General features: G+C 57.4%; 1 protein-coding gene across 1 annotated transcript in view; it reads left to right on the top strand.

The window, feature by feature from the left end:
- ZNF185 (zinc finger protein 185 with LIM domain) overlaps positions 1–21,340 on the top strand; it is a 70,160-nt gene that overhangs the window by 10,153 nt on the left and 38,667 nt on the right. The window contains exons 2-9 of the mRNA XM_056108742.1: positions 10,118–10,674; positions 10,808–10,941; positions 19,026–19,109; positions 19,179–19,302; positions 19,390–19,455; positions 20,518–20,556; positions 20,651–20,728; positions 21,039–21,104. Of these exons, the coding sequence (XP_055964717.1) occupies positions 19,073–19,109; positions 19,179–19,302; positions 19,390–19,455; positions 20,518–20,556; positions 20,651–20,728; positions 21,039–21,104 (410 nt within the window). The 5' untranslated portion in view covers positions 10,118–10,674; positions 10,808–10,941; positions 19,026–19,072. The remainder of the gene's footprint in view (positions 1–10,117; positions 10,675–10,807; positions 10,942–19,025; positions 19,110–19,178; positions 19,303–19,389; positions 19,456–20,517; positions 20,557–20,650; positions 20,729–21,038; positions 21,105–21,340) is intronic.

Here is a 21,340-nt window from a genome sequence, read left to right as displayed (position 1 = left end):
AAAATAAGAGAAGTCTTGAAAAGCCTGACCTGAGTCCAACTTTTCCACAAGGGGCAGGAACTGCTAAGAATCTTGACCCAGAAAAGGTCTCTTCCAAGGCCTATTTCTCCCCACTCTTCTCTCAACCCCCCCCCTCCCCATCCCCCTGTTTGAAAACATGTACAGCACAGTTCATGTCCTCTGGGTGCTTGGTCAAGGCACCCAGACCTTGGCCTGAACTAGCTCTCAGCCACCAAGGCAGACAATGTGACACTAGGACAGCAGCTACGCCACCCAGGATCTCAAGTGCCAAACAGGAGCTTTTTTCAGCCCCTCTAGAGAAGGTTGAAGAGAGAGAAGGGGTTGAAGATTCTCCCTCCCAAAATCCATGCCCTCTGGAGTTGGGCGGCAGGGAGGCTTGAATCTCACAAGACATGTGGACGTGTACACCAGAGAGAAGATCAAGCTGTGTGATGGTGGACAAGGGAAGTGACTCACCTGTCTAGTTTCCAAACTAATTTGAAATACTTCCTCCCTTTTCAGAAAAATAATCAATGTCCCCTACGCCGGAAATCTAGCTTCTTTAAGCAGACCGAAAGTATTGCCAGTTGCACCCCAGGCAACTGCCATCCCACTGGGTCATTCCAGAGTCCCTCCTAGGCAAGGACTCAGTGTCCCCACTGTGGGAAAACACCGCTTCAGCAGGCAGGAGAGACTGCCTCAGGAACAGCGACGCTACGCACACCGGCCACTCCTACACACGGGAACAAGCAGTCTCTGCAGTCCGTGGCGTGAAGATGAGGTCCCTTTCTCTGCATAACTTTGTGTTTTGTGTGGTAATTTCACTTGCTTGGGGCAGGGTGGGAGCGAGGGGCAGCTGCCATGGTTTGGAGCCCAACGGGCTCTGCCAACTCCATGACCTGGCAGAGACACCGGATGCCCCTGGAAATGACTTTGTGCCTGGAGTTGGGAGACAGGGTCGGTTTGTGTGCTGCGTGTCTTTATTCCCTCCCAGCTCCTGGTATGTGCCCCCCACTTGTTCAAGCCTGGAGGGAAATGCAGTGGCAGCACTGGTTTTGGTCTCTGGAACCCATAGGCTATGGGGGAGCTACAGGGACAGCAGAGAGCAGAGGGGCCGACAGATGAAGCAGGCTCTGCCTTCTGGGGGTCTTTGGGCACTCTAGACTCTAGACACCCCTCGCTGTGTGTTTTCAATGCAACAATCCTTTCTCAATCATAGGTGGCCCTGGAGTGGGCTGTGTTGGCAAGTTCACCTTTGCAGTGGTGTCTGCTTCATTTCCAAGGCCTCACTGACACCTATCCCAACGTGCTGCCTTTGACTCTGCTCCATAGTGGGCTTTGCCCACCTCCGCCAGCTTGCCAGGGTCTTGGCTGTGCCGGTGGTTCCAGGCCCTCTGCGGGTACAGAGCCCAGTGAAGGCTTCCCAGGACGGGCCGCACACAGGATCCGGCTGCAGGTCCAGCCAGACCGAGCAGTGCTCGGGGGAGGCCAGGCGGGGCATGCAGCAGAGGCTGGCGAGGCTGGCTGGCCTGTGAACAACAGCTGTCCTTTCTTGGTTTTTATTAGTGGGGAGACTTTTTAAATTATGAAAGTACTATAGTGTCGTAAAAATTCAAAGAGTTCAGAGAGGAATAAAGGGAAAAGGCAAAGTCCCTTCCCACTCAGTGAGATGCGGCCTGTGACGCATCCAGACACTTGCAGGTGTCGCTTTGAACAGCGCTTTGCTTGAAAGAGAAAAACATAAAGTCAAGGGGACTCACCACCCATCTCCTGAGCAATGTGAAATGGTTGTTTCCATGCCGCCACCACCCCCGCCTTACATGAACCCCCCTCCCTCTTGTTGAATGGCATATTGTCTGTTTTTGCTGTAACTAGAGGCCCGGAAGCAGTGGCACCATCGGCCACTTGTCCTGTGGCCAACATGAAAGTGGCCTATTGGTAGGAGCCAAGTAGCAGTTTCATATCACGGACACAGTTGCTCCGAGCTGGTTCTGTCTCCTTGGCCCCACACTATATGTGCAGGTAAATGGGGAGATGTCGGATCACTGGTCCTGGGAGCCAAAACACTCGGAAGTGACTATCCACTTCACTCACAGCAGGATCCAGCGTTGGCAAAGTTATAAGCTTCTCTTACCCACTCCTGTTTTGTGGTCGGGTTGAAAATGCTCGTGCCCTACCACCCAATCATGCCACTCCAGCTTGTATGGTACGTGGGAGCTTGTCTGCAGTACAAACGCATCCTCAGGCCCGTCATGACAGGGGTCTAGGTACAGCACTGCAGGGTTTAACCGCTCCAGGGGACCTGGTGCCTACCGATGTGTGCAAACCATATTTCTAGAGACTGTGGGGTACAAGCCCACGTGGGATCTTGAGACTGAATGTTGGTTCGCAAAGGATCTTTATGTGTTTTTTAATGAGTTTGGTTATAATTTATGGTCAGTGAATTAGTATACCTAGTGTCACAGTCAGGGTCAAGTAAAAACTTGGTCAAAAAGGGATTGCGGTGGAAAAAGCATAAGAAAGCCCTGCTCAAGAAAATCAGGAGCCGAGGGCCAATCAACACCAGAAGGTGGGGAGAAATGACTTACAAGTCAGAGGAAAGACTCAGGAAAGATTCATGAATCAGGCGTCAGCAGCCTGTAGTCATGAGACACACAGAAATCATCATGACTATGAGTATTGTCGAGAAGAGCTGCAAGTACCAAGTTCAGAGGTTGTTCTGGAAGCCAAGAGAGGTGTTTTCAGGAAAAAAAGGCTTCCTGTGGCACTTGCTGCTGCTACGCCCTGCACACCATGAGCCTAGTGAACACACTTGACTATTAAGTGTCAAGAAGGGCATCAGTGGCCTGGCCAAGAGCCATTTCTGGGAAGCTCTGGCAGTGAGACATAGGAAGGATGAACTTCCTTCAGTAGCTGCTCGAGGAAGATGGAACCAAGGAAAACCTTTTTCTGGTGGGAAGAATTGTAGTGTGTTTTCCTGCTGATGGGAGGGATCCAGCTGCCACTGGACAACTAAATAGCAGGTAAAAGCCAGAGACACGGGGCCAGAGCAATAGTAGCGCGTTTGTTTACCTTGCACGTGGCCAACCTGGCTTCAACCCCTAACACTCCATATGGTCCCCTGAGCACCACCAGGAGTAATTCCTGGGCGCAGAGCCAGGAGGAACCCCTGAGCATCACTGGGTTTGACCCCCCCCCCAAAAAGTTAAAAAATAATAAGAAAAAAGTGAGAGATATTTATAGATATCCCTGGGTGGCAGGTGACAGACAGGCTTAAGACACAAGAGAAGAAGCAGAAATTTCCATCCAAGCCAGGACAGGTCATGTGGGTTCCAGGACAGAGGACATAGCTGTTGCTGCTGGCTGCTCAGGAGATACTCCTAAGCATCACCTTATCTGAAACAGAGATTGTGCTTTCCAGATATCAGATCAAATCATCCAGAGCATCTGCAAAGGTCAGTGTCACTGGAACAGACCATGCCCTCCTCATTTGTTTGCTGGCTTGTTTCTCAACCGCCATCCTGGGAAGGCTCCAACGGCTGGCCCAGGACACTGCAAACCCCTCCTGCCCTTTGCAAAGCAAGAGCGTGCGGTGCTAATGCCCCACTGACCCGCAGTCTCCACGTGTGAGTTGGCCCTCCCCTGCCCCGCGGTCCTTCCCCAGTGGCTTGGCTTTTTTCCTTTAGGCGAGTTTTAGTCATTTGCTGTCAAATGTGGTGCAAAGAACTCTCAGTCGTTTGTCATCTGCCCACTGACAGTTATGGTGGGCTCTGCCATACAGAAGTTTTTCATTTCTCTGTCTTTTCTTTTATGGTTTCTGGTTTTCATGACATACTTAGAAAGGCCGTCTCCACCCCAGGATTCCTTCTAGTACTTTTATGGTTTCATTTTTTTTACATTACATTTCGGAGCCATCTGGAGTTGATTTCGGTGTGGAGTGTGAGGTAGGAAATCCAGCTTGTTTTTCCACATGGCCCAGGGTTCCAACCTCATCTACTCAATGGGACTCTTTGAATCCACAGATCTGAAGTGCCACCTTGATTAGACGCTGCCGCTGGAAGGAGCTTTGAAGCAGCCGCCTTTCAATGGACCAACAGGAGGCAGGGGAGGAGCTATGCTGGAACAGAAGGGAGAAGGACCGTTGCAGAGACCCCTCGGTGATGGCTGTCTGCTGATACTGGGCAAAGTCGGCATTAGGCAGATGGGGGGACTCAGTCTGCTCTGCTTGAGGGTCGCAAATGGACAGGGAGATTGAGGGAAAGATCACCAGAAGTTTTGGACAACTCTGGTGTGTCAGGACTGGAAGTCCCCGACAGAAGTGAAGTCAAGATGGGTCTTGGATGGCGCCTCTGTTGTTTCCATACTGGGAAGTGGGGTGGATGGAGTCAGCTGATCCCTGGGACCCACGCACAGGGAGAGAAGCCAAGGCCAGGCAAGAGGTGAACAAGGGCACCCAATGGAACCATGAGGGTGGTGGCAGTAAAATGCCCTCCAGACACATTTGTGGGGCCGGGAAACAATCAGGACTTGTTGATAGACCCACTGAGGCAGGGGCAGAAAGAAAGAAAGAAAAATCAAGCGGGAGGTGACTGTGGAGGTGGTGGCAAGGAAGTCCAGGTTAAGGGGCCTGTGGAGGTCATGGGATTCTGGAGTGTGAGGGGGTCTTGTACAGGTTTCATCTGAATCCATGCTCAGATGTCGTCAGGAGAGGAAGGTCTGAAGGTGAAACCCACAGAGACAGAGGCATGCGCATTTAACTCATCTCATCCATTTGACAAGACGTGGGAGTCTTCCTCAGGAAGTGAAGACTATGATGGAAAGCTGGATGGAACAAAGAATCCAAACGGAGTGTAGTGAGCCAGAGGCAACTAAACAAAGGCCTGCTGGCTGGGATTCTCTGCCTCCCCAGTCTGGAAAATAAGCACGGACCTTGCCTTTGGCTACTGTGAGGGCACCTCTCCCTCAAGGACCCGATATCCCGCCTTCTGGTTTCTGCTGTTTCCTCCAATCCCCTCCTCTTAAAATCATACCCATATGTCAAAGTGCCATGTGGCCGGGGGGCAGGTCCTGAACCCCACTGACATCCATGGGATGATTCTGTCAGGCATTTCCCATGTGCTAGATTCTGTTCTAAGTGCTCTCTGTGTGCTACCCATGGATACATCAAACACCCAGGAGGAGATGCTGGGATCATCACCTCTGGTGTCCAAGTGAGAAATGGAAGGTCACTTGCCCAGGCTGCATAATTGGTCATAGGCTCGGACCCACAGTTTGTGCTCCTAATCGTCTGTATTTCCAGGGAAGGGCAGTGTCTCCTAGAAGAAATGAACTGTGGCTAAGAGGTCGAGAAAGGACGGAGCTGTGAGTTTTGAGTTCGCCAACACAGATGAACATCATCATCATGGTTGAGGTTCACCAACATCATCGTTCAACAAGGACCATCTTAAGAGTGATAGGGCGGGACTCCTGAGGAGCAAATGAGAGTAGGGAGAGAGATAGTGAGTCTAAATGAGCCTTTCAGGGATATTTGTTCAACAGACGGGCAGAAAAGCAGAACAGTCTCAATGGTCAAGGAAAATGATTTCTTTAAAATGTTGATGTGAATGCCCAAGGGGACATGAACATTCTCCTGATGCAGAAGAGAAAGGGACAATCACTCACAGGGTGGAACAGTTTTGTGAAGGGGAGACAGGGTGAATCTAGGAATTGATGTTGGCACAGAGTTTATATTCTTTACTGTTGTATATCCTTTTTCAGAAATCTCATCACCGCAAACTCGAAGGTCTGAAGAAAACCATGGTTTAGATTTTTCCAGATGCTATGTCAGGGGGGTATGATAGAGGGTCAGTTGGGCAAGGAAGGTGAAGATGCTGGCAAGAGCTGTTGACTCTAGCTGGACAGAAAAAAAAGTGGTTAGAGGGGTCAGGGCTATAGTACAGTGGGTAAGGCTTTGGCCATGCACAGGGCCCAGCCCGGGTCTTTCCCTGGTACCCCTATGGTCCCCTGAGCCCCATGAGGAGTGATCCTTGAGCACAGAGGCAAAAGTAAGACCTGAACATCACCACGTGGGGTCCAAAAACAAAAAAAAAAATTGAGAAAGAGAGTAGCTAGAAGAAAAGTAGGACTCACGGGTGGGGAGAAGCAGGACCCATGGATGGTCAGTGCCCACTGTCACTCTCTTTCAAGGTCCAGAGGTGAGGAAGCCCATGAGAGGACTGCAGGCTGGCCATGGTTCAGGACTTGGACATGTCAAGGTGGATGTCCCAGAAGGCCTGTGATGGCAGCAAGCGCCCGGGGGCCTGGGTGCTGAGCTTGCTCTCTGGCCCTGTCACTCTCTTCCAGTTCAAAAGGTTGGGGTGGAGATGAGCGTGGCAGATGGCCTGAGACTCATCAGAGGTGAGCTTTCATCCCGAGACCGACTAGAACATTCGGAGAAGGTACGATGGGGCCACGGGGAGCCCCCACTGAGGGGGGCCATTTCAGAGAAGGCAGCAGTGCAGAGCTTTGGACCACTGGCCACAAAAGGTGACTGAATTCGGAACGTGGCTCTAGTGGCTGAGAAGCAGTTTTTCTTCTCCTCAGTGAACTATCAATCATCTACCCGTCAACGGTACCTGTGGGTAGTGTGTCTCTGGATACAGGTGGTACTTAGGGCTCGAGCCTCTGAAAGTCAGGCGGGGGACAAGGAGAAGGGCAAAAGGGTCAGTGCTGAGTCCGAATTGAACTCTCTGGGGTTAAGTCCAGGGCCAGGTGCCCCTTTGCCAGTAGAGCCCACCCAGCCCCTTCCTTCCATACCCACATTACAGTCTGCACCCAGCTGGATGAGGAAGCCACCCTGAACTGCCCTTCCGGAAGCTTTCCAGAAGCAGTCACAGACACCAGGCCCCATGCAAAGCGGGGAGCCCCCATTTCCCGTTCCCAGGTGGGCAGCCTCAAGTGGAGTGGCAAGGCCCTGTGGCGAGCCAGAGACCCAGAGTGGGTCCCTCCCTGCAGACAGCTGCAGTCACTCAGGTCAACCTGTGCCTCCCCTCCCAGGTGACCCAGCCCAGGGGCCTCAGGCGGGATCTGGGGTGAGCCAACTCCGACTCCGCTTTCCTTCTGGGCCTGGACTTGTGAGGGGAGCCTGGAAGTCAGTGATGTGTGAGGAGGGGGCCGGGGACTCGCTACTGCCTGGGGCTCCGGCAGGCCAGATGCCTCCAGCTTCCAGGCTGCTGACAGGCCTGGGGCCTCGCATGGCCCCTTGCTGGCCAGCTGAGCGACGGAGCCGGGGGATGAGGGGGCTCTGGGCAGGGCGCCCACTGGCTGCTCCTCCTGACTTCCCTTCCTCCTCATCCCAGGAGCCTCCTTGCCGGCCAACTGTACTAAAACTCCGGAAAACCATGGCGGGGAGGTTTTCCAATTAGAACATTCTTTTTCCGATCTGTGGATGATTCTTAAAGCAGCATGCGGGGATTATCTGCCAGTGGAGCCTGGGCTCGCTGCGTGCACTCGTGCTCGGCAGGGCTGGCTCAAGACAAAAGCTGTCTGCATTCGGGCAGCAGGTCACCCGGGCCAAGACTGATGGCCAAGCACGGGGAGGGCGGGTGGCTCAGGGCCGGCTGCGGAGCGGCAGATGCCACGTGTACGAGTCTCCGTGCTCGGAGGTGGAGGGGTGCGGGCAGTGTCCAGATGGCAAGACTTTTCCCCATAGAACTGCAGTGCTTGGCCTCTCCCACCCATGTGGGACCTGCACCAAGGCCCTGCTGGCCACTCCCTGGGCAGGACAGGGTCAGGAGACCCCAAGGGGGCATTGGGTGCAGGGCAGCCTGGTGCCAGGGAGGGCCCAGCCCCTTTGCACAGAGCAGGCTGGGGGCGGGGGCGGGCTGCCCAGAGGCAGAGCCTGGTGTACGTGTGGATGGGAGCTTGCCCTGTGCTGAGTTCTGTGAAAGACTCCGGCCCGGCCACTGGCTTGGGCTCCCCAGGGCCCACTGCAGGCACAGCCACGCCCTGGGGACCCCTGCCCCCAGGGGACGCACCCTGCTTGGAGCCGGTCGAGTCACCCAGCAAGTGGGAACTGGTCGAAGGGCTTAGGAGGATGAGGCGGCAGGGCAGGGCAGTCCCTAGCAGGAGGGTGGGGAAGAGGGTGAGAACAGGAGCCTGGCCCTGTGCAGGTGAACCCGAGCACCCAGTCCAGATCAACTGGAGTCTGGCTTGGGACCCAGCTGTGCCTCTGTTTCCCTCTGGCACCCACATGGGGGGGGGCAGCAGGTGATCGCTGGCCCCAGACACTGCCCCTCACCTCCCTGGCCTGGGAACTTTGCAGTCAGAGAGTGATCCGGGTTCTGTTCGCAACCCTGGGGCTATGAGGCCTGCCTGCCACATCTGAGTTCCAGAAGGCTGCAAGCCAGGGCCCGGCCACACTGCTGTCCACTGCTGCTCCTCACATCAAAGGGGTCTCGATCAGCTCCCATGGCTGTGCCCTCAGTCGGCCCCTTTCCCCGCCAGGAGAGTGGGCCTGGCCCCATCTTTCACTTAGGAACGGGAAAGGGACGGGATGCAGGCCCAAGAGATCTGTGAGTCAAGGCGGACAGGGCTGAACTGAGTCCAGGCAGGGATAGGCACGAGCTAGGCTGGGACTCGAACATGAGGGGGACCCAGGGTCAAATTCAGGGAGGAGCTGGTGCTGCAGCTGAGCGTGCCGAGGTCGCTGGTGTCGGGAAGGAAAGGCAGGCCAGTCCCAGGAGACAGGAGGACGATGACATAAGGGAGCCCAGGGAGTCGCAGGGGCCTCAAAGAGGCTGTGAGGAGGTTCAGGGTGCTCTGGCAGGGGCGGGGGGATTCTGTGGGGGCAGTGAACAGGTGGGCAGGGCAGGGCGGGGCACTTACCGTGCAAGTCAAACCCGTTCGCAGACGAGATCAGCTGCAGGGCCTGGCAGGCCTGTCCCTTGGCTGGCGCTGTCGTGGCGGATCTGGCCTGGGCAGGGGCTGAATCACCAGGAGATGGGAAGGGCTGCGGGCTGGGGATATCTCGCTGACTTGTTTCTGTCAGTGGCCTTGGGGAGGACAGAACCAACTGCCCCTTCATCCCTGTCCTAAAGCTCGGGGCTCTGGAAGGGGGTGGGAGGCTCCAGAGGCCAAAGTGGTGGTCAGCGCTGGCTACCAGCCTGGAGGCCGAGGGGAGTTTATCGGCCAGAGACTTGGGGGACTGTGACGGCTCTGTGCGTGTGGAGCCCGGGAAGGGGAAGGCGAGCAGGCCTGCTCGTGCCTCTGATCATTCCTCTGACCCACCACGAAGGTCGCAGTGACCTTGGTGACAGGGGCCGCCGGGCTGCCTGGGTGTCATCAGCGGGGACTGGGCAGAAAGAAGGGCTCAAGCCCAGCGTTCTCAGGACGGTTCACAGACATGAACGAAGGCTGCAAGAAGAGGGCAGTGTTAGCTTGGCACCCATGGGCCCAGGCAACCTTCCCTGGAGCAAATTTCCCCGGGAGGGAGCACTTTTTGTGGGCTGACAGGTGAGAAGAGGCCAGTGTGGCTGGACTGTGGTGCTGGCCAAAGGGGCAGGGTGGCTGGTCTGTGGTAGGTGGGGCTCCGAGACAATGTGGCTCCCAGCCAGCAGGGGCCCTTGTGAGCACTGTGTGAAAGTCAGAGCAGGGCCGGAACGTGCCAAACAGCTGGGAAACCATCCTGGTGCTGGGGGTCAGAGCCTTGAAGGGCCATGGAGGGCCTTGGCCCTTGACAGCGGCCACCACCACAGACACCAGTGGAACTGCACCTGCCGAGGAAGGATCTGCTGATTTGGCCTTTTGATGCCATCATCATCCCGCCGCAGGCTCTATGCCCTCTGCTGGCTCCTGGCCTGGCTGTCCCCATTGGAGACCCCCGGCCACGCAGTAGGGAGCAAGGGCTTCTACCAGGGCCAGCAGCCTGCCAGCGCAGTGCATGAGTGCGTGAACGCCATGCCACTTGTTCAAGTGCATGCATGAGGTTTCCGCAAAGCGGACAGGGTGCGTCCCCCGGCACCCACCCCCACCCCAGCATGGCCTTCCAGGAGGAGAATTTCTCCGGGCTGGAGTGGTGGGGGGGAGCCACAGCGCCAAGGCAGAGCGAGCTCCCGCACTTTCTTCTCCCCCTCCGCAGCCCCGGGACTTCCTGCATGATGTCAGCCGCCAGCCCCCAGCCCCCCCTTGAGGGCCCTGTCTGGGATCTCCATCTGTAAAATGGATCTAGGAACGGTGGTGCGCGCCGGCCGGCACCCACCGCATCTGTGCAAGCCATTGGCCGCGAGCGAGTGGGAGCGCAGCCGGGGCCCTTCACGTGGCGGCCGGCCGGGCCTGGAGGCTGTCCACGGCGGCAGCGCTGGGCGCGGGGAGCCCGGCCTTGATTTCTCCAGCAGCCGCGCGGGGCGGGGCGAGAAGGGGCGGGCGAGCCGGGGCCACTGGCGGGAGAATGCGAGGAATGTGCCAGGCGCATCTACCTACCCCAGGAGAGGGCAGGGGAAGGGGCCGGCCGAGGGGAGGGGCGAGGGGCGAGGCTCCGGGCGCCCGGAGAAAACCTGTTTGTTCTCCTGCAGCGAGAGCCCAGTCCGTGCCTCCTGCCGCCCCGCGCGCCCCGCCGCGCCCGCACCCGTGCCCGCCCGTGCTGCCCACCTGAGGGAGCCGCGCCCGCCCGAGCCGCAAGCCAGCCACCTGCGCCAGGTAGGGCTGTCGGGTCGCCTCGGACAGGCAGCGGGGGACCGTGTTCAGCCCGGGCGACAGGGCTTCTGCGTGGCCTCAGTTTCCCCGTCTGTAATCTTTGCCTGCCTCCCATTTTCATCTCCTACTTTCCCAGGCGGGCCGGTCCCCCTGTGCCGCCGGGTCTGGCTGCAAGACAGAGGTGCCTTGATTGTTCCGAAGCATCTGGGACCCAGGCTCTGAGAGTCGCCTGCCTGCCCAGCAGCCCCTCACCGTGTGTCCATTATATAGGTAAGAAAACTGAGGCTGCGAGCTCCCACAGGCTAGGGAGCACAAAGCAGAAGCAGGGTGAGCTCTCCCTCCCCTCCACAGGTAGCTGCTCAGACTGAAGGCGCCGAATCAAGTGTCAGTGTGAGTTATCAGCAGGATCTTCTGAGCTCTGGGACTGGATTGTTGGCATGGATGGGGGCAGGGAGCTGGGGCTCAAGGCAGTTGGCTGGGGAGTTGCCCAGGCTGGGGCCACCCCAGTGGCTGGAACAGCGGCATGTCACCAAGTCCTTTGCACATGGCCTTGACTTTGTGGCACACGGTGCGGCCCATCTCAACACAACTGTGAGAAAACGCCCCTGACTCCTCACACAGTGCTCATGCTCATGGTCTCTAGGTGTGGGCGCAGAAGGGTCCCCTGGACTGACAGGCGCGTGCACTTATGGTCGTAGTCACCCACCAACTCCCAGACCCCCGGGGACTGTACCTTTTCGTGTCAGAACTCTGGGTCCTGCTCTGAACAGTGGGAGCAGCCTGGCTGCTTGTCCTGTTCAGCTCCTGTCTGAGGCCACAGCACGATGGGAAGAAGCAGGATTACTCGTGCCCACCCCTGTCCTCCCTGCCTGGCTGCCATCAGTTCCCAGCCTGGTGAGGCCCCAGATTTGCACATAAAAGCCACCAGGTTGGCGGGGCAAGCACAGGCAGAGTCTGGGGTGTCTGTGTCCATGCTCTGGACACACTTGTCAGCGACAGGAGTGACTCATGACCACCTGGGGTGAGGCAGCTCTGAGTGCTCTAAGGCAGAAGTTCCAAGGAAGGGGTATCCCTGCTAGGATCTCTGGGAAGGCCCCTACCTATCTCCTGCCTGAAGCCCCAGGACAGACAGAAAATGTCACGGGCTTGGAGCCAATAGCGGCATGACACTGACCATGTCATGGCTCACGTGCCCTTTGGGGATTCTCATGTCGGCAGCCCCCACGTCAGCACCTGCTGAGACACTGCCCCCTACAGGCAGGCAGAAAGTCCAGGAGGGTGGGTCAGACATGGGCCAAGGATTGACAGTTTTGTTGGGAAGATACTCAGAAAGGAGTTAGAGCCGGATTGAAAATTGTGCACCTTGCTTGTCCTCAGGCCCAACAGGAGCCCCCTCCCCACCTCAGGGTAGTGACCCTGGAACAACCAAGGCCTCTTAGTGACCCCCGTAGGGCAGCCTTCCAGGTCTCTGGCACAGGTGCCAAACTGTCACGTGCCAAGTCTCCAAATCTGGCTCTCCAGCCTTTGCCCCATTTCAGCTGAAGAGGGGAGCCTGAGACTCAGCCCCACCAGCAGGGTCTTGTTGGTGGGGCCACAGGATGGTGGCTTCAGAGTTCGAAGTCCTTGGGCCTCACTCCAGTCGTGGCCTCATGAGAGGGACGCGCGGAGGTCATTGTCATTGCTTCCGGGGATCAGGGTCAGAAAGTTGGCGGGTGGCTGGTGACGTGGAACCGATGAGCTCAGGCTGGGCGTGTGGCTGCAGAGGGAGGCACCGCTTGGCGCTTAGCCTGGCTTCGAACCTGGCTCACCTCCCCCCGATGTGCCCCTGAACACATGCAGCACCGTCGGCTGCAGGCAGAACACCTGTGTCCTGACCACAGAGCACTGGGACCACTGCGGCTACCTCTGAGGGCCTGGTCAAGCTTATTCAGCTGAGGGCACCCAGAAGGGAAGTTCACAGTCACCCCTTTTCTGGGGAACTCCAGTTTCCTGCTTTGCAATGAAGCAATCCATTCTGAGGCCATTTCCGGATGCCTCTCCAGTCTCCATCACTTTCTCCCCCCTCTCCCTTCCCTTTTCACTTTTCACTTTATATCAGATTGGTTTTTAACTCACACAAGGAGCACAAAGAACCCTCTAGAAGCCTTACTGGACTCGAAGCCTTATCTGGACTTGCCCAGCCCTGGATCCTCCTCTCCCACGAACATTTTTGACCTGTTCTCTTCATTCTCTTTGAGAATGACATTGATCCAGAGGGAGACAGTAACCGACCAGAGGTGGGCAGGACTGGGTCATTTCCCTGAGGAACACTGAGGCCAGACGTCCCACTCGCGGTCTGTCTGAGGCTTGGGAGTGGACCTCGTATCTGTATTTGGTGAGAGCATGCACGTACCACGCCTTGGCCGCATTGGGCGCTGGGGTGGGGCTGGAGGTGAGCAGGCTGAGAAGGGGGCAGAATCCTGCAGCTAGAGCAGCCCAAGGCAGTTTGATGCCCAAAGGGCACTTTAGACGCCCAAGGAAGCTGTAAGGAACAGAGCAGATGCCCCCATTTCCAGAGGGAGGAGCACTACAACCACCCCTTAGGTTCACCGGACATGTGGCCTCGGCCCCAGCTTTGACACTGTCTTCAGGAACAGCTGGGCGGTCTTTGGGTCTGGCCCTTGGGTCTGGTCCCTGGATTTGGGCTCAGCATGTCACTCCACTGACTTGGGGACCTTCTCCGAGAGCTTCAGAGGGTTGTTCTGCAGTGCCGGGCACGGGAAGGGGGGAGTCCCTGCCTACTCTTTGCTTCCAGGCATCGCCTCCATTACATGCACACATGTGTGGGCACCAGGCACCAGGGCTGACTGTCCTTGCTGCGTTTGTGTTTGAGGCTTTCAGTGACTTCAGACTTGTTCACAATAGGACTTCGGGAGGGTGGCTTCGAATCTGAATCTGCCTGACTGTGTGAAGCTGGGAGTGGGGGTTGGATGGCCACAGCAGCCGGTGTGGACCTCGTTCAGCAAATAAGCATGTGAGCGTGTCAATTGTAGGTCTTGTGGGTGATAACATCTGAGTTGCTCTTTTGGCGGCTCATGCTAGTAGATTAGATTCTGGGGTAAGATCAAGCTTTGTATAAGCTGCTGTATTTATTCAGGTTTGTCTGGAGAGCTAGTCCAGGGGGTAGGGTGCTTGCTTTGAATGCAGCTGACCTGGGTTTGGTCCCTGACACCACATATGGCCTCTGAGCCTGCCAGGAGCAAAGCCAGGAGAAGGCCCTGAGCACCGCCAGGTATTGTGTCCCTAAACCAGTGTGTGTGCATGTGTGTGTGTTCTGGTTTGATGCTTTGGCAACATATTACACGTGCATACACAGCTTAGGATTTAATGTGGGGTTGAGGGACATTTGGATAGTTTTGTGGAACAGTAGTTGCCTGCGCATGTGTGGGAGCGTACTGGAATCGCGTGTGGACACATTTGTAACTTGCCCTGGGAGCACTTCATTCCTTCATGGTTTGGGGCACCCTGAGCTGAGGGCCCCCATGCGCCCGGAGCCTGGGTAAATGCTTGTTGAGGAAATGAGCCTGTGGCTTTGGAAAAACGTTTTCTACTCTCCATCTTCCTACCCCCAATCAGGGCTTGCGCAGGGGACTCCTGAGGGTGTGTCGAGGCCGCTGGGAACTGAGTGGGTGGGTGGCCGAGTTGGGTGGCCGGAGGGGCCGACTCAGAACCTGCCCTCTTGAGCCACAGTCATGATCACAGTAATCAGGACTAAAGGGATTTACTGGGCACATTAGTCTGCTGGGAGGGCGGAGGGAGGGACGGTTTCCCTGTTTGGGTCTGCTGTGGTGGGGGCTGCATATGGGGTTCCCAAAAGGGGAGAGAGAAGGTCGGGGTAGAGCCCTGGGTGCAGGTGACTATGACCCGGGGTCCTGTTGGGGTCAGGGCTCATGGGACCCTGTTGGTCCTGCCTAACCGCCTGCCCTCCCCGTGCTGCGCCCAGCACAGAGACCTCTCAGCCCTGCCCAGAATCTCTCCCTGGCCCTTGAGCCCAAGAAACCTCTTGGGCCCGTTGCCCAAACCATTGCTCGTAGCTAGCCCGCCAGTGTCTAGAAAAAGGCGTGGGAGAGTAGAGAGGAATCTGTCCGCACGAGTGATGGGTGGCCCCATTCTCCCGGGTGCCCCCTCAGGCCTCCAGCTCCCCACTGTCTGGTGGGGAGGGAGCCGGCTGGCCTCAGACGTCTCCCTCCCAGGGTCCCTCCAGTGCTGACGCCAAGAAGTCTAGATTCTGGGCTGTTGGGGGTGGGATGGGAGGAGGTGAAATTCCAGACTTTCATGCAGAAGTCATTTACCTGTAAAGCACATTTACAAATACTCCCTCCATGCCTTTTTTTTTCCATATTACATTTTTTCCCTCTGCAACCCAAGTCTCCTCCAGCTCTTTTTCCAGTCTCTGCCCCGAGTATCACAGGCGCATCGCAGCCGCTGCTCGGCAGCTGTGCCAGGAGGGGCACTAGGGGCTCCTGAGAGCTCAGTGCTGAGCGGCCGACGCGGGCAAGGGCGTCCTACGTGGCCCAGCTGCTCAGCCTGCAGCCTGCGTTCCCACACGTCGGCCCTGGCCCATCTGTCCGTCCCTCCCTGGATGAAACTGACCTGTTTGCTCAGGCCAGAGAGCGGGGATCAGCATGGCCTCATTCGCCAGCGCTGCTGCAGAAAATGGGACATTTGATCATCCCAGCCCCGTGGGCCAGAGAATCAGGCTGGCTGCCAAGTGCTGGCCTCAGTCTGTGTGGGTCCAAAGCTGGACAGTGGGTCATGTGCATGCGTGGGGGCCCAGTGCAGGGCTAGCAATGGTGCTCTGGGGCTTGTGGCCTCCACAGGTCCGCCCTGCTGGTGCCGTTCCCAGCCAGGCATAGTGAGTGTCCACTGGCTCATCTCTGCTTTCAGCCGGACACTCCCCAACCTGAGGGTTATTACACAGGGAAAACTGGCAGGCAGAGGGAGAAATCACACTACCTGCGATGCTGGGGTCCTGGAGTGGCCACAGGGAGTCCCCATATGGTCATTTGCCTCCCTCCGTGACCAGATACAAGGCTTGCTTCCTTGAAACCTCACCATGGGCAGCGAACCTTGGCATTAGCTACAGGGGATGACACGCCCAGTGACTGCTGCTAGAATGAAAGTGTGGACTCCTTGTCCAGTGCTCTTTCCTAACCTCTTTTTTTATTATTGAATCACCATGAGAAGCAGTTACAAAGCTTTCATGTTTGAGTTTCAATCATACCATGATCGAACACCCATCCCTTCACCAGGGCACATTTTCCACCACCAATGTCCCCAGTTTCCCTCCCCCTTCCCAACCCTGCTCCTGCCTCTATGGCAGACAAATTTCCCTATCCTCTCTTTCTACTTTAGTAACCTCTGTTTTTGCCTGGGGATTGCCAGGCCCTGTGCAGGGAGGAAGGACAGGCTGAGCGAACTCACTGACTGCCCCTCCTCCCTTCAGCAGCCGGCCAGGCTGTCCCCCTTAGAGTCCACTTTCTCCTGCTCAGTCGTGCGTCCTGGGACTCCCTTCCCTCGGGTGTGAAGGGCTGCTGGAGCTCAGCACCACACCTTGTCGGAAGTTGTAGGTGCTGTCCAAGCAGTGGCCACTTTCCTGGCACTCTCCCCAGCTGGGTTTGCCTACAGGCTTGCGAGTTGTCGCGTATTTGCATACTTGTGCCTGGCCGTGTACACAGGCCAACAACATGGTGTGTCCTGATCCCAGGGCCGGTGCCCACCTGTCAGGGGCCCTTTGCCCAGGGAAAGACCAGATTGGGCCCTCTGTCCTGCTCCCAGGTCTGAGTGGGGGGGGGGGCGGTCAGTGAATGAACTGGGGTGGATGCAGCAGCCCAGGGTGTGCGGGGAGCCCCTTCTGACGTCATACCCAGGGAGGGGTGGTGGAGTTCCATGGATGCGTGGCAGGGCCGTGGCTTTGGCCCCAGATGTTACCTCATGGCAGTGCCAGGGAATGTCAATCACAGGAGTTCCAAAGGCCATAGGGGGAAGGGGTCGCCCCTGGACCCTAAATGTCATGGTCCTCACTGTATCTATCCCTGGGATGTTGACCCTGGGAGGTCCTGGAGTGTCCCTTGGGTCCTGAGAGGTTTGCTGGAGGAGAGAGAACTTCAGGAAACGGCCTCAGCCACCACCCTACTTCTCTGTCAGACCCGTCCTTAGCTCCCTCCACAGCAGCTCGAACGTCATTCCTCTCCGTGTCACAACCACACATGCCCAGCAGAGCTGGCTGAGAGACACAGGTGTCTGTCCTTGGGCATTTTAGCTGGGCATGGTTTTACCTACTGAGCCCTTTCTACACGTGCATCTTTGTCAAGTTGGACCCTTTGCTGAATGACATGCAGGAGCCAAGCGTGGGAAGGTCTGTCAACCACCGTGTGTCTCGATGTCATTGACAATGTCTGTGCAGAGCTTGCTCAAGTGAACGGCCCTCACAGCTAGGTCTCCACTAGCATCTGGCCATGACCCTCAGAAGCAACTGACCCCTCTCGTCTCCATCGCCCATGCCAAGGTCTGAGGAGGCAGCACTGTGCCTGCAGCTTTCATGGAGACCCGACCACGGCCCTGCTGTGTTTGCTTGTGATGGCGGGTGGGGCTCTGCGCAGTTGGAGTTGAGGGGCAGTTCTGGGGGTGGGAAGTGGCAGACTGGCCTAGTTCAAGACAGAGGGATTGCCCTGGTGGACAGTCAAGCCCGGGGGAGATCGGGGAGCTTGTTTGCTTTGAGGGTCTAGATCTTACCCCAGGTGCTGCTTTACAGTGAAATTGGAATGTCCAAGGCGGGGAGTGTCAGAGTAGAGAGATGTTCAGCCTCCTTTGCCCACCTCCTTTGCAAACTTCCATGCCTGGGACTCACCACTCCAAAGGCCTCTTGTCTCTAGGAGCTGTGCACCCTTTCAGAGCCGGGGACACACTACATGCTGCCTCTTTCAGATACAGAAACCCACCGAGAAACACATTTGGCTGCTTTTGTGTGTGTGGGGGGCACAGCCAATGGGTCTCAGGGGTTACCCCCTGCTCTGTACTCAAGAATTACTCCTGGTGGGACTAGAGTAAAAATACAGAGGGTTGGACATTTGCCTTGTACGTGACCAATCAGGGTTTGATCCCTGGCATTCCATATGGTCCCCTGAGCACCACCAGGAGTAATTCTTGAGTGTAGAGCCAGGAGTAACTCCTGAGCATTGCTGGGTGTGATTTGGCATTTTTGCCAAAAAACAAAAATTGATTAATTAATTAATTAATTAAGAAAGAAAGAAAGAATGAATTAATTAATCCTGGTGGTGCTTGGGGGACCATATGGGGTCCCTGGGATTGAACCTGGGTTGGCCTCATGAAGGCCAAATGCCTTACTCGGGCCCCAGACATCCCACTTCTGCCATGAAGCATCAGTCCCGGCATTTACCTGGCCTACTGGGCTGATGAGCTCTGAGTCTTGGAACTTAGCTGGAAGGAGGGTCTGAGGGGCAGTCGAGCATGTCCCTGGCCCTGTGACCTGAGTTCCCAGTGGCCCCTCTGCCTGTCATTCTGCTCGTGCCAACGTCTGTCCTGATGGTCTAAGCAGCTCCTCTGCTTCGTCAAGGTGACTTGAATGCATTTCTGAAGGAAAAAAAGGATCACCAGCAGGAACTGAGGGCACTGTGGGTCAGGGGACCCAGAGGGACCCGGCAGTGTGGGGACAAGGAGCCCCTGTACTCCTCTGCTCACGAGAAATCGGACATGGCTGCCTGGGAGCAAGGTGGGCACACGAAGCCCCCATGCATGGAGATGAGGGGCTGCTCCCCAAGGGTAGTTTCTGGGAAGGCCAGCTTGTGCCCTGACCTAGGCTGAAACATGTCCAGACCATGTTCGGCCCCGAGGCAGGCAGGACCCTGAGAGGGAGGCCGCAGCCTCGGCTCCTCCCAGCCCCTCACTGGGCCCCAGAGGCGGGCGGTGTCAGCTCCAGGCTGTGCTGTGTCCCTGCAGCGCGACTCATCCTGTTCTGGAAAGCAGCTCCGTCCCCCAGTGTCCCATCCCCCACAAGGCTCAGAGCCCACCCTGACCTGCCCCCTCCCTTGACTCCAAGCAGAGAAAAGCACAAGCAGGTCCCACCCTCGCACCCCTCCAGGGCCACTGAGATGGAGCCCAACCCTCAACTTCACAGGCACCCCCTGACTGTCGCCTTGGGTCATCACAGGAGTTCTGAGGGAGGACACATCTTAGCTCTCACTTTAGGGACAGGCAGCCTGGAGGGATGAGTGAGTGTTAAGGAGAGAGAACCTGGTCCCGGGGCTCGCACCCTGGCTGCTCAGTTGATGAGCACTGTGTTTTCGTCCGTCCAGGAACTTATTGAGCCAAGTGCGCCTGGAGCCCAGCGGCAGAGCGAGCCATGAGCATTTCCGCCCTTGGAGGAGGCAGCCCCAAAGGTGAGGCCTGGGGGCTTGGGGGTGCGGAGGGAGACCTGAGTTCTGAGCACATCCGACCTCGCCCTGCAGGGAAGCCTCTGCTTCCCGGAGAGGAGGAGCGCAACAACGTCCTGAAGCAGATGAAGGTGCGGACCACGCTCAAGGGGGACAAGAGCTGGATCACCAAGCAGGACGAGTCCGACGGCCGCACCCTGTACGCGCTCGAGCGGGAGGGAGGGGCGTGGCCACGGGGTGGGGGGTGCCACGGCGCCTGGGGATGACTGCTGACCCCTTTGGCCAGAGAGCTGCCTTCTCGCCGGAGTCGGACCACATCCTTTTCGTCAGCGGGGGAGGTCATGAAGGCCAGGTAAGAGGCGCTGCCTCCTCCAAGGGCCCTCCTCCAAGTGGCCCTGGGCATGGGCCTGTTTGGCTGAGTGTTGGCAGCAGTGACCCCAGGGCCTCTCAAAAGTGACGTGTTACGCAGATGGCCAGGAACAGGTCTGCACTCGCCCTGGCTGCAGATGGAGACCACATCCCTAAGACGCCGGGAGAGTTGGGAGCTCCCAACTGGAAGCCTCCGAATGATCAGGAGGGCAGTTTTGGGCAGCTGGTCTTCCCCATGGCCCCTCAACTCTCTGTCTCCTTCCTGCTCCCGCCAGCTCCCTCTCCTGGGAGGGGGCATGAAGCCCTGTGAGGCTGACAGGGTTGGCCAGGGCCCAGGAAGCTTCAAGGAGAATGTACCCATTTGGGCCTGGTGGCCTGTACCTCTTACCCTGGACTTGAGTTTGGGGTGCATTTAGATAGCATGGCCTGGGGGTTGCAGGCTTAGACTCTAGAGAAGAATCTTTGTGAGGATGCCTCAGGTCATCCAGGTGATCTGGGGAGGACCCAAAGGGTCTCGTGGCACAGAGGGACTCGTGATCTGTAAAGTCTCGAGGGACCATAGCAGGTGAAGATGGCTTTGAGGGCTCCAGGGACCATCAGGGTCCGAGTCTAGCATCCCTGGTGAGCTGCCTGGAGGAAGCCAACGTCTGTCGGGATAACCGTGCAGCCCTGGGCCGCCCTGCCCCTGCATTCCCAGAGGCCCACAGCTATCACCCAACCCCATAAGCTGGCCTGTATGGGAAGGCCAGAGCCCCGCTCCTGCAGGGAAGAGGCAGCCCGGACTACGTTTCTGGGGAACAGGGGCTTACACCAGGCTCTCCTCTTTTTGTGTTGTTCGGGGACCACACCTAGCAATGCTCAGGGCTTCCTCCTGGCTCTGGGCCCAGAGATAACCCCTGATAGGGCCTGGGGGACCGTATGCCAGGGATTGAAGTCTGCAAAGCAAGTGCCTCACCCTGCCCTATCTGTCTGGCCTGGGGGTCTCCTGCTCTGGCACCGGGACCCCCAGCAGTGCCCACTCTTTGCCGCATCTTCTCCCTGCCAGGTCCCCGAGCACCAAGGCTCCTGCCGGCTATATCATTCGGTAGGTGACTGAGCGCGGTGCCCCTCCCCATACCTCTGTCAAGGCCCCGGCCTCCTGTCGGGGTGCTCAGATGCTTTGGGGGGCTCTGTTGCAGAGGAGTGTTCACTAAGCCCATAGACAGCTCGTCCCAGCCTCAGACTCACTTCTCGAAGATCAATGGAGCGCCCAAGAGGTGTGCCACTGGGGCTGAGGTGGAGGGGCGGACCTGACTGCCTCTGAGGGGGTGAGGGGTGGGGGTGCCACAGTACCACGTGAAGCCCCATGTCGCTCACAGTGACCGGCTGTGCTTGCTCTTCACTTTCTTCCTGCCCTCCAAGCACTTTGTGGATGGCGGAGGGGACAGCCGTCCTACTGAGGGGAGCGGGGAGGTACGGGTGTTTGCAGGGCTGAGAAGGGCCGCCAGCCCTGCTCTTCACCGCCGGCTGGGCTGAGATGCTGGCAGGGGCCATCAGCGGGCACATGGGAGTGTCTTGCCTCTGCAGTAGCGCCGGATCCCCACGCCTGTCTTCTTCCGGCTACAAGATGACCACGGAGGACTACAAGAAGCTGTGAGTGTCTTCCCAGACCCAGGACAGGCCTCCATCAGCCACTGGCCTCAGAGCAAAGCAGGAAGCGTAGGCAGCTGGTCTGCGGGCCTGGGGCATCTGGACGCCAACTCACAGGCATGGCCAGTACCAGTGGACTGTGCTTGCCATGTGCCTGGGCAGTGCCCCATGATCCCAAATGCACTATTGGCCACAGAGAGGCCTCTGGGCACAGGCACTGTGACGCGGTGGCACTGAGC

This window comes from Sorex fumeus, unplaced genomic scaffold, assembly GCF_029834395.1.
Source record: "Sorex fumeus unplaced genomic scaffold, SorFum_2.1 ptg000232l, whole genome shotgun sequence".
NCBI classification, from domain to species: Eukaryota; Metazoa; Chordata; class Mammalia; order Eulipotyphla; family Soricidae; genus Sorex; species Sorex fumeus.
The sequence above is the reverse complement of the archived record's forward strand: the minus strand, read 5'-3'. Positions and strand labels throughout refer to the sequence as shown.